The sequence below is a fragment of the Oncorhynchus tshawytscha genome, linkage group LG27, assembly GCF_018296145.1.
Source record: "Oncorhynchus tshawytscha isolate Ot180627B linkage group LG27, Otsh_v2.0, whole genome shotgun sequence".
In the NCBI taxonomy this organism is placed as follows: domain Eukaryota; kingdom Metazoa; phylum Chordata; class Actinopteri; order Salmoniformes; family Salmonidae; genus Oncorhynchus; species Oncorhynchus tshawytscha.
In genome coordinates this window covers 13,131,443-13,149,450 of record NC_056455.1, presented here as the reverse complement: position 1 = coordinate 13,149,450, position 18,008 = coordinate 13,131,443, and the positions used below count along the sequence as shown (strand labels likewise).

The following is an 18,008-nucleotide window of genomic DNA, read 5'->3' as shown; positions in this document are numbered from 1 at the left end:
TGTAGAGTAGACTATCCTTCAAAGATATCATTTAGAAGATATAGACTTCAGTTTTCCCTTTATCCAGTTTTAAGGTACAGTATTCACCTCACTATTCCACACTGTACACTCACGCACTCCATGCCATGTCAGGTACGCTACAGTACAAGTAAAGCCACTGCCTAGCAGCAGCAAGTCTTGGGAGTGGTTGCAATGTTCCTCAGATTAACCCCTCTCTTGCCTGCATAGATCGCGAGTGCACATAATGCACCGAATGCAGCCAACACAACACTGATACCTTGCATAACTAAATATTAACATTTTAGAAAAGCGCGCGTGCGTGTAATTGAGAAACACTGAAGGGAGTATCTTTACTCAAATCGCCTGTTTACATTTAGCTAATTAAATAATTATGCCAGGAGAGCATTTCAGGATTCAGGAGCTCTGCAAACAGTTCTGCTCAAAAACTTAAGTGTGTGTGTGTGTCAGTGTTTGTGTGCAGACTGGCGTGGCGTGGGGGCTAGCCTATTGGAGTGGAGTATGGAAACGTGTGTTTGTTTCCAGTTGTTTGGGGTGAGGCTTGCAGCCCTACAGTACAGGAAAGGGCTCCTCCTTTGTTTGTAAACACACAGCACAGTGGCCCAGGGGTGCTGCTAACTGGGTACTATGGCTGGGTGGGTGTACCTACTTTCTACCAGCATGTCACATGTGAAACTTTACTCCACACACAGAGACGTGTACAAAGCTCTCGCTCGCCCTCCATTTTGTCAATCTGACCATAATTCTATCCTCCTGATTGCTGCTTACAAGCAAAACTCAAGCAGGAAGCACCAGTGACTCGCTCAGTACGGAAGTGGTCAGATGACGCGGATTCTGAACTACAGAACTGATTTGCTAGCACAGACTGGAATATGTTCCGGGATTCATCCGATGGCATTGAGGAATATACAACATCATTCACAAGCTTCATCAATAAGTGCATCAACGACATTATCCTCACAGTGGCCGTACGTACATATCCCAACCAGAAGCCATGGATTACAGGCTACATCCGCACTGAGCTAAAGGCTAGAGCTGCCACTTTCAAGGAGCGAGACACTAATCTGGACATTTCTTTGAAACCGGTTATGCCCTCCGACCAGTGGTGTAAAGTATTTAAGTAAAAATAAGAAAGTACTACTTAAGTTACTTTTTGGGGTACTTGTACTATACTTTACTATTTATATATTTATATTTTTAACTACTTTAATTTTACTTCACTACATTCCTAAAGAAAATAATGTACTTTTACACCATACATTTCCCTCGCACCAAAAAGTACTTTTTACATTTTGAATGATTAGCAGGGCAGGACAATAGTCCAATTAACGCATTTATCAAGAGAATATCACTGGTCTTCCTTACTACCTCTGAGCTAGCAGACTCACTAAACACACCTTTTGTTTGAAAATGATGTCAGAGTGTTGGTGTGTGCCCCTGGCTATCCATAAATACATTTGCTTAATATAAGCAATTTGAAATGATTTATACTTTTACTTTTAATTTCAATACTTAAGTATATTTTTGCAATTACATTTACTTTTGATACTTAAGTATATTTAAAATACTTTTAGACTTTTACTCAAGTAGTATTTTACTGGGTGACTTTAACTTGAGTCATTTTCTATTAAGGTATCTTTACATTTACTCAAATATAACAATTGAGTACTTTTTCCATCACTGCCTCCGACGAACCGTCAATACAGGACTAAGATTGAATCCTACTACACCGGCTCTGACGCTTGTTGTATGTGGCAGGGCTTGCAAACTATTGCGGATTACAAAGGGAAACCCAACCGCTAGATGCCCAGCGATGCAAGCCTACCAGACGAGCTTAATGACTTCTATGCTCACTCTGAGGCAAGCAAACCTGAACCATGCATTAGAGCACCAGCTGTTCCGGATGACTGTGTGATCACACTCTCCTTAGCCGATGTGAGTAAGACCTTTAAACAGGTCAATATTCACAAGGCCGCAGGGCCAGATGGATTACCAGGATGCGTACTCAACGTATGCGCTGACCAAATGGCAAGTGTCTTCACTGACATTTTCAACCTCTCCCTGACCGAGTCTGTAATATCTACATGTTTCAAGCAGACCACCATAGTCCCTGTGCCCAAGAATGCCAAGGTAACCTGCCTAAATGACTACCGCCCCGTAGCACTCACGTATGTAGCCATGAAGTGCTTTGAAAGGCTGGTCATGGCTCATATCAACTCCATCATCCCAGAAACCCTAGACCCAGCACAATTCGCACACTGCGCCAACAGATCCACAAATGACGCAATCTCTATTGCACTCCACATTGCCCTTTCCCACCTGGACAAAATAAACATCTACATGAGAATGCTGTTCCTCATTCATCTCCATAGTGCCCTCAAAGTTCATCACTAAGCTAAGTACCCTCAGACTATACACCTCCCTCTGCAACTGGATCTGGGACTTCCTGACGGACTGCCCCCCGGTGGTAAGGGTAGGCAACAACACATCTGCCACGTTGATCCTCAACACAGGGGCCCCTCAGGGATGCATGCTTAGTCCACTCCTGTACTCCCTGTTCACCCACGGCTTTGTGGACACGCACGACTCCAACACCACCATTAAGTTTGTCAATGACACAATGGTGGTAGGCCTGATCACCGACAACGATGAGACAGCCTATAGGGAAGGGATCACAGACCTGGCAGTGCGGTGCTAGAACAACATCCTCTACCTCAACATGAGAAAGACAAATGAGCTGATCGTGGACTACAGGAAAACGGGGGGCCATTCACATTAACAGAGTTGTAGTGGAGCGGATCGAGTGCTTCAAGTTCCTTGGTGTCCACATCACCAACAAACTATCATGGTCCAAACACACCAAGACAGTTGTGAAAAGCGCACAACAATGCCTATTCCCCCTCAGGAGACTGAAAAGATTTGGCATGGGTCCTCAGATCCTCAAAACGTTCTACAGGTGCACCCTCGAGAGCATCCTAACTGGTTACATCACTGCTTGGTGTGGCAATTGCTCGGCATCCGACCGCAAGACGCTACAGTGTGTAAGGCTCAGTACATCACTGGGACCAAGGTTCCTGCCATCCAGGATCTCTATACCAGGCGATATCAGAGGATGGCGTGATATCAGAGGAAAGCCCTAAAAATGTTCGAAGACTCCAGCCATCCAAGTCATAGACTGTTCTCTCTGCTATCACACGACAAGCGGTACCGGAGTGCCAAATCTAGGAACAAAAGGCTCCTTAACAGCTTCTACCCCAAGCCATAAGACTGCTAGACAGTTAATCAAATGGCCACCTGGAATATTTGCTTTGACCCCTTTTCATGCTGCTGCAACTAGTTGTTTATTATCTATGCATGGTCACTTTACCCCTACCTACATGTACATATTACCTCAATTAGATCGACTAACCTGTACCCCCGCACATTGACTCGGTACTGGTACTCCCTGTATATAGCCTCGCTATTGTTATTGTATTGTGTTACTTTTATTTGTTGTTTTTTTGGGGGGGGGGTTTGTTTAATTTTTATCCCCTTTTCTCCCCAATTTCGTGGTATCCAATTGTTACTATCTTGTCTCATCGCTACATCTCCTGTACGGGCTCGGGCGAGACGAAGGTTGAAATCCATGCGTCTTCCGAAACACAACCCAACCCAACCAAGCAGCGCTGCTTCTTTAACACAGCGCGCATTCAACCCGGAAGCCAGCTGCACCAATGTGTCAGAGGAAACACAGTGCACCTGGCAACCTGGTTAGAGTGAGTGCACTGCGCCCAGCCCGCCACAGGAGTCTCTGGTGCGCGATGAGGCAAGGATATCCCTACTGGCCAAACCCTCCCTAACCCGGACGACGCTAGGCCAATTGTGCGTCGCCCCACGGACCTCCCGGTCGCGGCCGGCTGTGACAGAGCCTGGGCCCGAACCCAGAGTCTCTGGTGGCACAGCTAGCACTGCAATGCAGTGCCCTAGACCACTGTGCCACCCGGGAGGCCTTATTTGTTTAGTTTGAACAAATATTTCCTTACTTACTTCAAAAATGTCAAATAAAGGGCTTGTAAGTAAGCATGGAAAGGTCCACACCTGTTGAATTCAGCGCATGTGACAAATACAATTTGATATGTATCAGAAACAGAGAAGAGTGCATTTATTGCTTAAGAGCTATAGAAAATGTTAGAGTACTGTGAGTGAGACATGCTCAGATGATCGAAAGCTCATTGAGTCATACTGCATGTTACATCCTGTCAAATATGTATGTTGCTGATTATACCTCAACCACAAAGCATCTAGCAGTTATTTATTCTCATGTTGCAGTCAGACACAGGCTACATTTAGAATTACTTAGCTATTAAGGCAAGAAAAAAAGTTCACACTCTCATGACTGTCTACACTTGAAGAGTTTATTTCCAAAATGCTATATTCACCAATATTTCACATTTGGGTTTTTTCATCAGAAGTGGATGCTTATGGGTACCTTCATGTGTTTGTAAAATATTACTGTTCTCAGATTTTTTATCAATAGATTTTAGATGTGTATGAAAATGTGTTTTTTTTTGCTAAACGTTATACAGTATATCCATTCTTTAGCCGGAATGGGATGTTCGTATCCTGTTTATTTGACTGTGATATGTGGTTGTCTCACCTAGCAATTTTAAGATGAAGGCACTTACTGCAAGTCGCTCTGGATAAGCAATGACGAAACAATGTTTGTATATATTGATGTCATAAATGTATCATTTGTACATTTCTTTATACAAAATGTAGTTATTTGTTATATTTAAATGTGTAAAACCTAGCAGTACTAATTTATCTGGGAGTGAGGCGGATATATAATATTTAGCAAAAAAACATGATTATTTGTCTCTCTGAAATGAAACCATCAAGCGGTAGATTTGATCTGTCATTGAACAACCCCATGCCATGATTAGATAGTGAAAAAACACACCAATCTCTTTCAGAATTTCTTCAAACAATAAAAGCTAATTTACCAACATGTCTGAAAATGGATATATAGCGTAAAGTTTTCAACTCATACAGCTTGGGTGGTTTACAATAGCGCGTTATCAGGTTAAGGGGTGCATACCTTGAATTATTTGGATACAGTCGTTATAAATGATGAATGGATTCTTCCTTATGTAGCTGCTTACAGAAGTTGACCAACTCATTGGCTGTCACCTTCTAAATATAATGTCCACTACTCCAAATGTAATTGAATGATTCCATGCTTCTCAGCCATGATAAATTATAGTTTAATGTCACCTACAGTTCGGCTTCCAAATAACAAACATTGTTGTTTTCCTGTGCTGTAAGTAGACCAAGTCACTTGACAAAAGGCCACAGAATCAAAAGCCGAAACCTAGGAATCACACAATGTTTCTTTTGTGTCAAACGCAAAGAGGTGAACAGACACAGAATGTGGCTGAAATCCAATCGATTGTTATTGTGCAAACATGAATGGAGTCCTTTTTAGCGAGCGGCCATATTTTAAATACACTTCAGTTTGTTTCTTACTGGAACTCAGGCTTCTGTGTACCTGCTTAAACATAACAGAAATCAAACTGTGCATGTGAGAATGAAGCAAATACCTCTAAAATAGCGGAGGCTGCTGAGGGGAGGCGGCTCATAATAATGACCAGAATGGAGTGAATAGAATGCTATCAAACACATGGTTTTCATGTGTTTAATACCATTCCATGAACTCCATTCCAGACATTATTAGGAGCCGTCCTCCCCTCAGCAGCCTCCACTGCAGTCTAAAAGTATTACTATGTTGACTAAAATGTAAACCAAGGTTACTAATCTTTGTGCCGGTTCAGATATTCCCCAGCAGTCTATAGGCATGTGGTGACTTGTCTCAGTTCTGCTCAAAATGTATTAAGTGACAACAAGTTTTCTAACAAGAAGTGTCAAAAGTTGAGTAGTCAATTAAAAAGATAAGATATTGAATACATAGGATGGTTACATGTGAATGACTTTACACAGATAGTAGGTAGAACAAAGAGTGTTACACACATTCAATGGTTAACTTAACACTGGTGAGAATTTAAAACAGGCAGGCAATAATGACTTGAAAGTCAAACATTAAACTACTTTTTACTATATTTAAACTACATTAGTACAGCATGAACTTTGAACTTACCCTGGCTCTATCTATCGCATTCTCAGTGTCATCAGATCACGAACTTCTGACATAAATGCCTGAGTATGAATATGTCTAGATTCCGAAGTACTATTTTCACAAGCATTTATTCAACATGAAAAATATTAACATGATTATCTCCAAAATACCCTTTTTATTTAGCTTATTTTTATTTTTAAAAATTGGAACAATATACTCTTTAAACACGTCCAATTTCCAGAGTGGCTCTCTGCTACTTTTAATGATATGACCCATTTTATACATAGACATTGACAATATAGGTCATTAACCAACCACAGCAGGGGGCATTCCCTTTGAATCTGTTAACCATCCACTGTGTTGGTGGTGCTCATAAAATGTATCATAACTTCAGAATTAGCACTCTGGAAATGTGATGTACTTGTAGAATATATGTCCTTAAATTGACAAAATCAAAAACAGTAGTTTTGAGATATTAATATTTTTAATGTTGAATAAATTAATGTGCACATTTTTTATTTCAGAATCAAGACATACTCCATATGTTAGAGCACACTATAAAAGAGGATAATGGCACCAAGATGTTGTCTGTATCATGTGTAGTTCACAGAGCATAGGGTCTTACAGGAGGCATTTATTGGTCTAAAAAGGGCCTAAAATGGCCACTTTCATCATGATTTTCTAAAAAAACATTGTTTGTGATACAAATGTAAAAGCATATCAAACATCCTTCCTCTGATGTTTCTATACGAGATCTGCCAAAACGATCTCTTTGCAAGATTACACCCGCTGGCGTGGAATCGCCCACTGAACAACCCTGATCTAGATCCTCCCTAATCCCTCTCGTCTCTCCTACAATTTTCCTATTATCTGACCTAAAAACATGTTCCAGCACTTTTTACAGCTCTTTAAATCACTGTGAATGTGAGTGGTATAACCAGAGAACTTTTACATTTTCATATGTTTGAAAAGTTGAAAAGCATCCTGGATTGATTCCCCTCTTCCCCTGGAGTTAAACTCACCACTTCCTGCCGCCATGGCTCAAAAAAGCATATTCTCCGTTGACGTCACCTCAGCAGTGCCGCCCTGTAACTGACCCTCTTTTCCTTTGTCTTCCATTTTTTCCTCTGGCCTCCCTATTCCATTATCTCTGTGGGCAAAGCATTAAACGGGCTGTCCACGACCTCATGACTAACGCTAGCATATAGAACCGCGTGTTTCTCCAGTCTATTGTGTGTGATGTCACTGGCAGCAGTGGTCATACTGATTACCATTGTATTCCTGCTCTTTTTCTTTTGAACACACTTCCTTCACCACTATTGGCAATTGAGGAGTCACAGATTCAAGACTGAACTATAGATATAGTCTCCTGAGAAGTTGAACTTGTTCAAAGAATCAGTGGACTGCAACTTTCAGTGAAAAAGTCAAGTTACCAGACAGAAATACGGAAAACAAATCTCTTCCTGAAGTTTTACCTTGAATATTTCATTGCTTCGTGAACAACAGGTGTAGACTAACAGTGAAATGCTTACTTACGGGCCCTTCCCAACAACGTAGAGTGAAAGAAAATAGAGAAATAATAGAAAAGTAAAACACTTAATAAGAAAAGTAATAATAAATACATAATGAGTAACAATAACTTGCCTATATACAACAGGTGCCAGTACCGAGCTGTCGGGAGCTTCATGAAATGGGTGTCCATGGCCAAGAAGCCTAAGATCAACATGCCCAATGCCAACCATCGGCTGGAGTGGTGTAAAGGTTGCCGCCATTGGACTCTGGAGGAGTGGAAACGCGTTCTCTGGAGTGATGAATCACGTTTCACCATCTGGCAGTCTAAAGGACAAATCTGGGTTTGGTGGATGCCAGGAGAACGCTACCTGCCCCAATGCATAGTGCCAACTGTAAAGTTTGGTGGAAGAGGAATAATGGTCTGGGGCTGGGCCCCTTAGCTCCAGTGAAGGGAAAACTTAACGATACAGCATACAATGACATTCTAGATGATTCAGTGCTTCCAACTTTGTGGCAACAGTTTGGGGGAGGCCCGTTTCTGTTTCAGCATGAACATTCCCCCTTGCACAAAGTGAGGTCCATACAGAAATGGTGTGTTGAGATCGATGTAGGAGAACTTGACTGGCTTACACAGAGCCCTGACCTCAACCCCATCAAACACTTTTGGGATGTATTGGAACACTGACTGCGAGCCAGGCCTAATCAGTGCCCGACCTCACTAATGCTCTTGTGGCTGAATGGAAACAAGTCCCTGCATCAATATTCCATCATCATCTAGTGAAAAGCGTTACCAGAAGAGTGGAGGCTGTTATGGCAGCAAAAGAGGGACCACATATTATTGCCCATCATTTTGGAATGAGTTACCACATACTTTTGGTCATGTACTGTGTGTACATTTAACTAGGAATATTATGCCTGATAAAAACAGTAGTAGCAGCGCATGTGATGAGACAAAATCTTGTGCAAAAAGGGTCAATGCGGATAGTCCGGGTAGCTATTTGGTTAACTATTTAACAAACAATTTAGCAGTCTTATGGCTTGGGGGTAGAAGATGAATATGTGGATGTTGCCAGGAACAACCTTGATTTTCTCAACATTTAGTTGCAGACAGTGCCTCCCTGTGGTATCTTAAGCAATGGAGGAAAGAAAACGTCCACCATCTGTGAACAGGTTCTTCTGCACCCTGCCCACGGTGTTATCTGTCTGACTTGATATGCTATTCCAACTATTTGCTTGGTCTCTGTAATTGCTGTGCACAAAGTGAGACACCAGTGAGTGTCTGTCTATCTGCCTGCCTTGCTGTATAGGTCAATGGACAACTCCCCCAACCTTCCTCCCATTCTTACTTCCTTGAGACAGATGGTACGGAGTAACTGCCACAAAAGGAGGTCAAATTGTTCATTTTCATGTTTGTCCGTTGGCGTCTCACAATATGAAAACATGATCTCTTCTAAACAATGTATTCATAAAACAGCTGCATTTTACCAGACTAATCCAACATGTATCCTATAATAACTAGCCACTTCCTATGGAAGGGCCTCCCAGATATTAAACTTCATGGGATACTATTACTCTATGAACTGTAAAAGGCCCCATAAAGGCCCTATGTAATGTAGGGCCTCACCTTTAATCATCCCTTCATAGGCGCATACATAGTGTGAGGGAAAGGCTGTGGCCCCAATGCAATCATATAGGCAAATCGCCCTGCAGGTTCACTACTTACAACCACTTTACAGATAATACTTTTACCTGTGTCTGTGTTGGAGATGGAGAAGTGGGAGCGACAACAGGTGTAGGTTCAGCCACAGCAGCAGGACTCACTGTCGGGGCCTTCTCCACTAATATAGGGGACTCATCCAGCTTCAGGTCCAATATGGATTCATAAATATTTTCAGAGTCCTCCTTGGATTCGTCCTCAGGCTCCACACTAGATTTCTCATTTTCTCCCTCCTCCAGCTCCAGAGGACATTCCGGCTCTTTCAGAGGTTCCTGATGGGGAATCCCGCCACCGGTGACCTCGGCATCAGGAATGAGGGGCCTCTCCACTGGGATGGCCTGGGAGGGTCGGTGGAGGGGGTCAGCTGGGCTGAAGCTGGGGGCTCGGGGGTTCAGGGAGAGAGGCTCCTCCACCGACAGGGAGGAGCCAAAGAGCACACCGGAACTCAGGCTTAATTGCTTCTTGTGTTTGGCACTATTGTTGGCTTGAGGCGAGGGCACTGTTAATGGAACCTCAAGGGCAACGTAGGAGTGAAGGCCCGGCATCGAGTCGTTCAGCCCGCCGCGCTTCAATACCCCGGGAGACGGGTCGTGGAATTCTAAGGGTACGCCAAATGTGGACATGCGGTTCTCAGTCTTCTGGTGTCTCTTCGGGGAGCGGAGGCGGATAGTCACCTCATCTCCAGCCCTCATTTCTGCCCGGTCTGGTACGTAGTGCTTTGGGACTGGGACAGGCACTGGCACCGGCCCAGGAACCGGGACCAAATCGGGACTGGGTGGGTCAGCAAAGTCCAGTGGGGATGGGAACTCTGCGGGGAGCTCCTTGACGTATTTAGCAGGTATATAGAAGGGCCTTGCTTGCTCGTTCTTCCTCACGTGCCACCAGTGGTCGTTGGTCTTGGCCAGCAGGATGTATCGTTCGTTGGGCTTGATGGACACCAGGCCCCCGTCGCGGCCCGTGTACTCGTACTCAAACTCTACCAGCACCAGCCCCATGTTGCACACCAAGGAGGACATTGTGGCAGCGTGGTGGCCGTGGCAGTGTCCGTTGTGGCCACCCACCCCTCTCCCTTTCCCCAAGGACGGTCAAGGCTCCACTGCAGCCCTCCTAAAAGGGAACAAAAAATATATAAAAACCTGTTCACTACATTACTCATACTTTACAAAGGTATTGCATTACATTACTGTTTTTAAATGTATATACATATACATATTGCAGTACACATGATCTTGTCACTATCAAATGCTAGTATATAAGTATATCTGTACATGGGAATGTGTACATTAGGCCATTCCAGTTGAAGCACCAACAGTACAAAATATGTGTTCAGCAAACACAGCAGATCTCTCGATGGCCACGCCCCACGCCCATTGTCAACAGATACTGTTTAACTTCAAAGATACCCAGCTACCAAGTGGTCAAACACACACTACCAGTAGATATAATAGTCAACCCCCTATAGCTCTATATCATGACAGCACATAGATCACTGCTTGTGACACATCTGGACATCTGTCAATCCAGCAAATGTGGAAATGACATGTCATGATAATGCTGTTCTCCATTTAGAAGTTTCATATAAGTCCTTTAAGGAAGTTGGATGGAATGCATCTGATTTGGTTGATATGCATGTACTGTTTTAAGCCCTAAAATGGACAAGTGTTATGTCATGAAAAAAGCAAAACATGTCATATGTTCCCTTTTAGCTTTCCTAAACGATTGTTCTGACTATGCATGTCACCACATTGTGTTAGCCTGTTAAGCTAAACCCTAGGTATTATCTTGGGGAGCCAATGCAAGTATTCAGGTCTCTGGCAAGGTTACTCATCACACAAGCGTAGTCACCTCTTGTTGCACTGACTAACTAGTTTGGTAGAGTATGATGTTATTTGGTAGAGTATGATGTAATTTGGTAGAGGATGATATTTTCATGGTCATTGTAAATATTACAGATTTTCCCTGAATGGTGAAAAATCACAGCACCGGAAGCCTTTCCTAAGCTTTAAACATCCTATAAATACATTCTGTCTCTCCTCTCCTCTGCGTGTTGTTTTGTCCCAGTCAATCATTTGGCTAACCCTTATTTTTAGGACTTTAATGAATATCTGCATTGCTTGATTTGTGAGTGTGACAGTTTAGTGGTAGTTCCTTCCTCTCTTTAGGGATGGGGCGTACACAAAGAGAGAAGCAGGAAAAAGTTGTGTTGTTCTCAGCAACATGCCAAAATATATCATAACACCAACCAGTCCGTGGCGGGCCAGACATCATGAAACAGGATGTGCTCGCGATGGAAGTCGTTCCTCATCATAGATCTGGGAGCAGCATACCCTACACTAATACCCTAGTACTAACTGTAATCCTTAGGGCTCAAAACTGACCTTAGATCAGCTGAAAAGTCACATGCATGCACATACAATGCACACACACACACACACACACATGTGCGTAAACAGACCTCCCACACAATAGGAAAATGACATATCCATTCTGACATCATAGCCTGTTTTGGTCTTGTCTAAGAGTAGCTTACTGTGACGTGTCAAAGTGAGAACAAGTTGACCTCTCTCCTCAAGGCCAATTTAGAGCAGTCACAAAATGTCGTCATAGAAACCAAGTGACCCCTCTTTCTCTCACATCTTGAGAATATCACACAGACACACACCCACACACATATATGTCTCTCTTATCTCAGACCACAACGCTAAACCACACACTGTCTACCACTCAAGGAAACACAACTCTATTTAACCTAAGGGAAAGGGTGGTATTTGCCTATTTCAACACTGAAAATGAAAATACATTGCACTTGTATGCTTTTTCTATGTTTTTATGTCAGTATTCTCAATTGCAGGTAGATTGAACAGCTTTCTTCATTATTACTAATGACTGATACTCTGCATACTGCTTGCCATTGTGTGCAGGCCCAAATACCAGTAGTCAAACATAATGAGTACTCTAACACTACATAGCATACAGCATGTTCTTGTACAGGTGTCTCCTCTCAACAGATTTGTCTTACACACCAACTTCTCTTAGAACAACACAGTGCAGCTTGAGCAATTCCCATAGACCAGTAGAACAGCCCCCACAGAGCACATCTGCCAATGCTACAACGTGTCTGGCTTGTATTTCTGGTCTAACCTGATTCTACTACATGATCAGAAGTGCTCACTGCTCAGGTAATTAACCTGTGACGAAGGACTGACAATCAAAAATAACTCTGGGGGGGAGAGGGGACAAGGCAGGGCTAGTCATGTGATATATCCTTTCTGTGTCTGTCGCTGCAGTGGGAAGAAAGAGGGATGAGAGAATTTAGAGAAAGAGAAAATGAGAGAAAGAGGGTTAAAGAGAGAGAGGGGAGAAAGATCCCCCTTTATCCCTCTCTACTTTGTTTACACTGTAAACACTGGCCCCTTTCAGCTCCACCTCTGCATAGAACCTGTAGAGCCACTCCCATCATTCACTCCAACCTAACAACAAAACTGACTAACAGACTGGATGACATATTAGATGGGCCTCCAGTGCAATGCAATGCATTTCAATTGAATAACCTACACCATTCCATAGTCATTTTTAGGCTTTGGGGATATTTTGTGGATTATCTGTTCAGAGTCAGACCTACATCTGTAGCAGCCGAGCCATCCTCCCTATATCACTGACAACCTGCTCCAGCATGCCTGAATAGCAGAGTGGGTCCTCTGCAGAGGGCAGAACCACCACAGCCTGAGAGAGCAGAGGGTGGAGACGAAGAGAGCGGAACAGCCCAGCCTCCGCTTCTACACTGAACAGAGGGAGGGAGTTGGCCCACCGGAATGGCAATCCTGTGGTTTACCAAAGGAACAGAAACCCAAGAAGGGAGCGCCTAACCCGTCTCCAGAGATAAAGCCACACAAACTCTCAGTGCCAAGCTCACTGCTCATGTATCCATATCTCCTAACATGACATAACAAATAGGGCTTTGTGAAAATGCAGAGTTTCATAGGATTGAACTAGGGCGCTTCTAGTAGAGAAAAGTAACCTGTTTGACGACTTGATAACATTTCAGAGACTCCCTCCCTCTGGGAAAGAACAGAAAGGGAGAAGAATGATCGATATGCTCAATGCAGTGATTCCTCATGTCAGTGCAAGTCAGAAAAGAGTGCCCATCCCAGCAAACTTTTTCTGGGACTCAAAACGTTCCCAAAATGTTTATAAAATGTTTTCAGAACAGATTCGGTACATTGTTCTTGCCTTTCACCGTACCGTTTCAATCACACACATGCATTTATTTCTTACAATGCACAATGTTTTCATAACTTTATCAAGTGTGATTGTAGACGTTTTGTGTTCAGAAAGAGTCTGTTGTAGCATGAATGTCTTAACATTGGCTCAAAATAACAAATGCAGTATCTAACACTCAACCAACATCCTTGCTGGGTTGGTATCTATGCTGTTGAGGAACACCCTCCAACTCAAAAAGGCTGATGAAAAGGGAGAACAATTGGAGGAGGCAGATCCCATTCAGCCTGTGTTTAAATACGGAAACCTCTCTTTTTCCTCTGGTTGGGCTCCCTTTGACCTCGCTCAGTGTCTCTGGTTCCTGGCCGGATGTCCAGGGTGGAAAAGAGTAAGGCTGCGCTGCTTAGCTTACCACTGCAAATATGGGACACCTCTGAACTGTGGCGCTCCACACTCACAGGCCTTGACACTAAACCTTGTTCCAAATTTAGAACTGCTCTCTATTCTCTGATTTTGTTAACCTTTCAAATAAGGCTATGCTGAGCTCAAGGCAGAGCAATGGCACATAATCTTAGAGCTTTAAGGATTCAGGAGAAAAGCAGTGATGGTGGTTAATGGGAATTTGTTCTCAACTAGCTTGCCTGGTTAAATAAAAGTGAAATAAAAAAAATACAAAAATACAACCACATTAATCAGGTAGCCTAGTGGTTAGAGCGTTGGGCCAGTAACCGAAATGTGACAAGGTAAAAAAAAAAGTTGTTCTGCCCCTGAACACGGCAGTTAACCCGCAGTTAACCCCCTGAACACGGCAGTTAACCCACTGTTCCCCTGAACACGGCAGTTAACCCACTGTTCCCCTGAACACGGCAGTTAACCCACTGTTCCCCTGAACACGGCAGTTAACCCACTGTTCCCCTGAACACGGCAGTTAACCCACTGTTCCCCTGAACATGGCAGTTAACCCACTGTTCCTATGCCGTCATTGTAAATAAGAATTTGTTCTTAACTGACTTACCTAGTTAATTAAATAAATAAAAGTAGCCACATAACCAATATGAACCAATGGTTCATTTCTGCCATTCAAAAATTCACCAAACACCTGAACAAGGTGATGTTGGTGTGTGTGTTTGTGAGACAGAGAAGTGTCTCAGTAGGAGCGAGGGTGGACTTGCTGGAATGTGTCCTGTACAGATGTAGGATCTTTATTTGACCTATATTGTCGCAGAAAATTAATCCTGCAGCAACAGGACTTGAAAGTTTAGTCCATAATGTTGCTTGATCGGTGGTTATGGTATTAGCAGGCCAAAAGTAGGCTACATGAAAAATCTGATACTGTTAAAATGACCCTATGTGAGAGTGTGTGTTTTCAGTGAATGTATGTAAAGCTCATCTGCATTTCCTCCGGTGCAGAAACACTGTCAGCAACAAAAAAAGGGATCTAATTAAGATCCTACACCTGTATGTGTATAACCGAGCCCGCGGCACTACCCTTTTTCCCTCCACACCCACCCCAACCAGGCAGGGGCAGGAATGTAGTGTGAGCGCTCCAGGGACACATGCACTCAATATGTTCCTGTTCTGTAAACACACCCAACAACACACTCATCAACACACTCATCAACACACTCAACAACACACTAAAAACAGAGAAAGAGAGGAATATAAAGGGACACCCATACTATCTCTGAATGTATGGCTGTCATAAAAATCAAAAATGCTGAGATTAGCCACAGAAAGCGATGAAAAATTAATCCCGAAGGTGAAGGTTTAGATATGAATATGAATCATGACCACTGGGGTGTTGACCAAACACCACAAGATCATTCTCAGAGATCAACATGTGACACATTTGTAATTTTCCTGAGTGATTCGCATGTGACAGAATCACAACAACCATGGTGAACTTTCACCCTTTCACTAAGTTTGTAATCGGTCAAACACAGACGACAACAGCCAAACAGTCACACACTGGGCATCTAAGGTTAAACGTGTTGTTTTCATACATTCAAATAAGAGCCCTCGCCCCTGGCTTGTTAAAAAAAGGTCCCACTTCTCTACAGAACCCTCAAACAACATTTCTGCCATGGCACAAAAAGCTAAGCAAACACTTCTGAGTAACAAGGTGTGATAAAGGTACAACAATCACCACAGAAATAAGTCTATTAAAAGGTTTTTGTAGAAAATGTACCTGGAGCCTGAGGACAGCAGAACCATCCTATAGCCTGTGTTCCCAGCTCCCACGGTTTCTTCAGCAGAGTCCCAGATCTCACAAACAGGTTGCTCTGTTCTGTCTTTCACTCTTTTCTTCTCACTGATCCCCCCCCTGCCCTCTCCTTCTTCTTCCTCTGGCCGGCCTCCACTCCCCTCCTCCGCTTTCTGTCTTTTCACCTGGGGCTGAAAGGTTCCAGCTCTGGTTGGAGGATCTCTGGGCAGTGTGTGTGTGTGTGTGTGTGTGTGTGTGAGGGAGGGAGAGTGCTCTTTGCGTGTGTGCCGGTCGCAGCTTGCCTGCCTCTGCTGTCTGCATTCATTTCCTGTTCTAGCGCGCACATCCCCGACAGGAAGAAAGAGTGAGACAGAGAGAGAGAGAGAGAGAGAGAGAGAGAGAGAGAGAGAGAGAGAGAGAGAGAGAGAGAGACAGAGAAAACAACAACATTGTAAACACAACCCATATTTATGTTAATTTATTTTCCCTTTTGTACTGTAACTATTTGCACATCGTTACAACACTGTATATAGACATAATATAACATTTGAAATGTCTTAATTATTTTGGTGTAAGGATTACTGTTAATTTGTATTGTTTAATTCACTTTTGATTATTATCTACTTCATTGCGTTGGAAATGTTAACATATGTTTCTCATACCAATAAAGCCCTTAAATTGAATTGAAATTGAATTTAATTGAGAGAGTGAGAAACAGAGAGAGAGAGAGAGAGGGAGCACTGGTTGGGGGTCTATGTGAGGGCAGCTAGCCTCTCATTCACAGGTCTTTGAAAGATTCTGATTGAATAGATAGAGAAAGCCATATGACTGCAATGAGCTATTATCGACAACAGCATTTAAATGATTGAAAAATGGCAAAGTTGATTTGGTAAAAATGATTTGAGGATGTAGACAAAAGGGAGGTAGTTGTCTTAATAAAGTTGTAGATTGAGGGCTAAAAAGCATTCAACAAAAGATGTTGTCTATCCAATAGGTTTTATAATGATAAATAAATAATAATGAAATTCTGTGTCAGTTGGCAAAACAGAAAGGCCCCTTTAAATGTCCTATTTTATCCTAGGGGAAACATTAATGTAGTGTGTGAGCCTAATAAAGTGATTTAGGTTATAAGTGATCACATAATTGTTTTATTTTAGAAAAATAGATTATTTCACAAAAGTAGTGCACTCAGCCTTTAATAGTCCCAAACAATTCCAGCAGTCATGGTTGTGTGACATCAGACTAGGCAGTGTAGTAAGACACATGACTAATGGACAAGACACTACACACACAGTCAGCGACTCTGGCTTGATGACTGGGATGCCCATCAAAAATAGAAACCTTGCAGATGGACCATAGAGCTAAACAATTATATAAGTAGTTTCCAGGGGTGACATTAATTCATACCAACCAACGATTCACACCCATAAGGACTCCGTTTGAACCGCAAGAGAACCGCTATCATTCCGTTTTTATTTACTGTTGAAGAAAGCATTGGCGCAATCTAGTGGCCGTTTTTGTCATCGCATGAAAGTGGTCCATGGTGACGTAGGTGAACGAAACAGTAACACTGTATCAAGCAAACAAACTTCCTCTAAAAACTGCAACAATATCACCCCTGTAAAACTCCTTTAATCCTTGCTAAGCATTAGTCTTGTAGCTAGTTAAGTAAAAGCAGCATATTCTTGTTGTATGTTAGCAACTATTTATTTATTATTTCTGTAATTAACTGAGTTGATGTTTATATAAACCATAACTTTCTGCAAGATGCTAAGTAGCTAGTCTGTCTAGCAAGTAACTTTCTGTTTTGATTAATGTTTGCGTAGCTCCATCATGGAGTTTGTATTGTAATTATGTTTAAGCAACGCATTGTTTTTTCTCTGTAATGTTTTCACAGTTCACAAATTTGACAGTTCACAAACTTTTATGGATTTGATTGGGTTTAGCTGACTGTCTAACTGTTAAGAAACACAGTGAGGACAGAGCAGGTATATTTTTCCACAGTTTCACAACTGCTAGATTTAACACATAAATATGTCAACTTTTATTCATTATTTCTCAATTATGCTTTTAGATACTAGTGTCAAATATGTCCTTCCTCCAAAGCATAGGCGGAAATCCCAGGGGGGATGGAGGGGACACGCCCCCCCATCCTGGGGAAAATAATTATTTGTCCCCCCCAATATATCACTGTAAACATAACTATGTAATTTCAACAATATTAATAA

The 18,008-nt window shown here is 42.6% G+C and overlaps 1 protein-coding gene across 3 annotated transcripts in view; it reads right to left on the bottom strand.

The window, feature by feature from the left end:
• Positions 1-16,087, bottom strand: part of LOC112226114 (rho GTPase-activating protein 27) — a 28,680-nt gene extending 12,593 nt beyond the window's left edge. For 2 of the 3 annotated variants that reach the window (XM_024390357.2, XM_042307045.1), the window contains exons 1-2: positions 15,766-16,086; positions 9,392-10,466 (exon numbers count right to left, since the gene is read on the bottom strand). In XM_024390357.2, coding sequence (XP_024246125.1) covers positions 9,392-10,375 — 984 coding nt within the window. In that variant the 5' untranslated portion in view covers positions 10,376-10,466; positions 15,766-16,086. Of the gene's footprint in view, positions 1-9,391; positions 10,467-15,765 lie in introns of all 3 variants that reach the window. The other variant, XM_042307044.1, reaches the window with a different exon arrangement.
• Between the last annotated feature and the right edge of the window lie 1,921 nt (positions 16,088-18,008).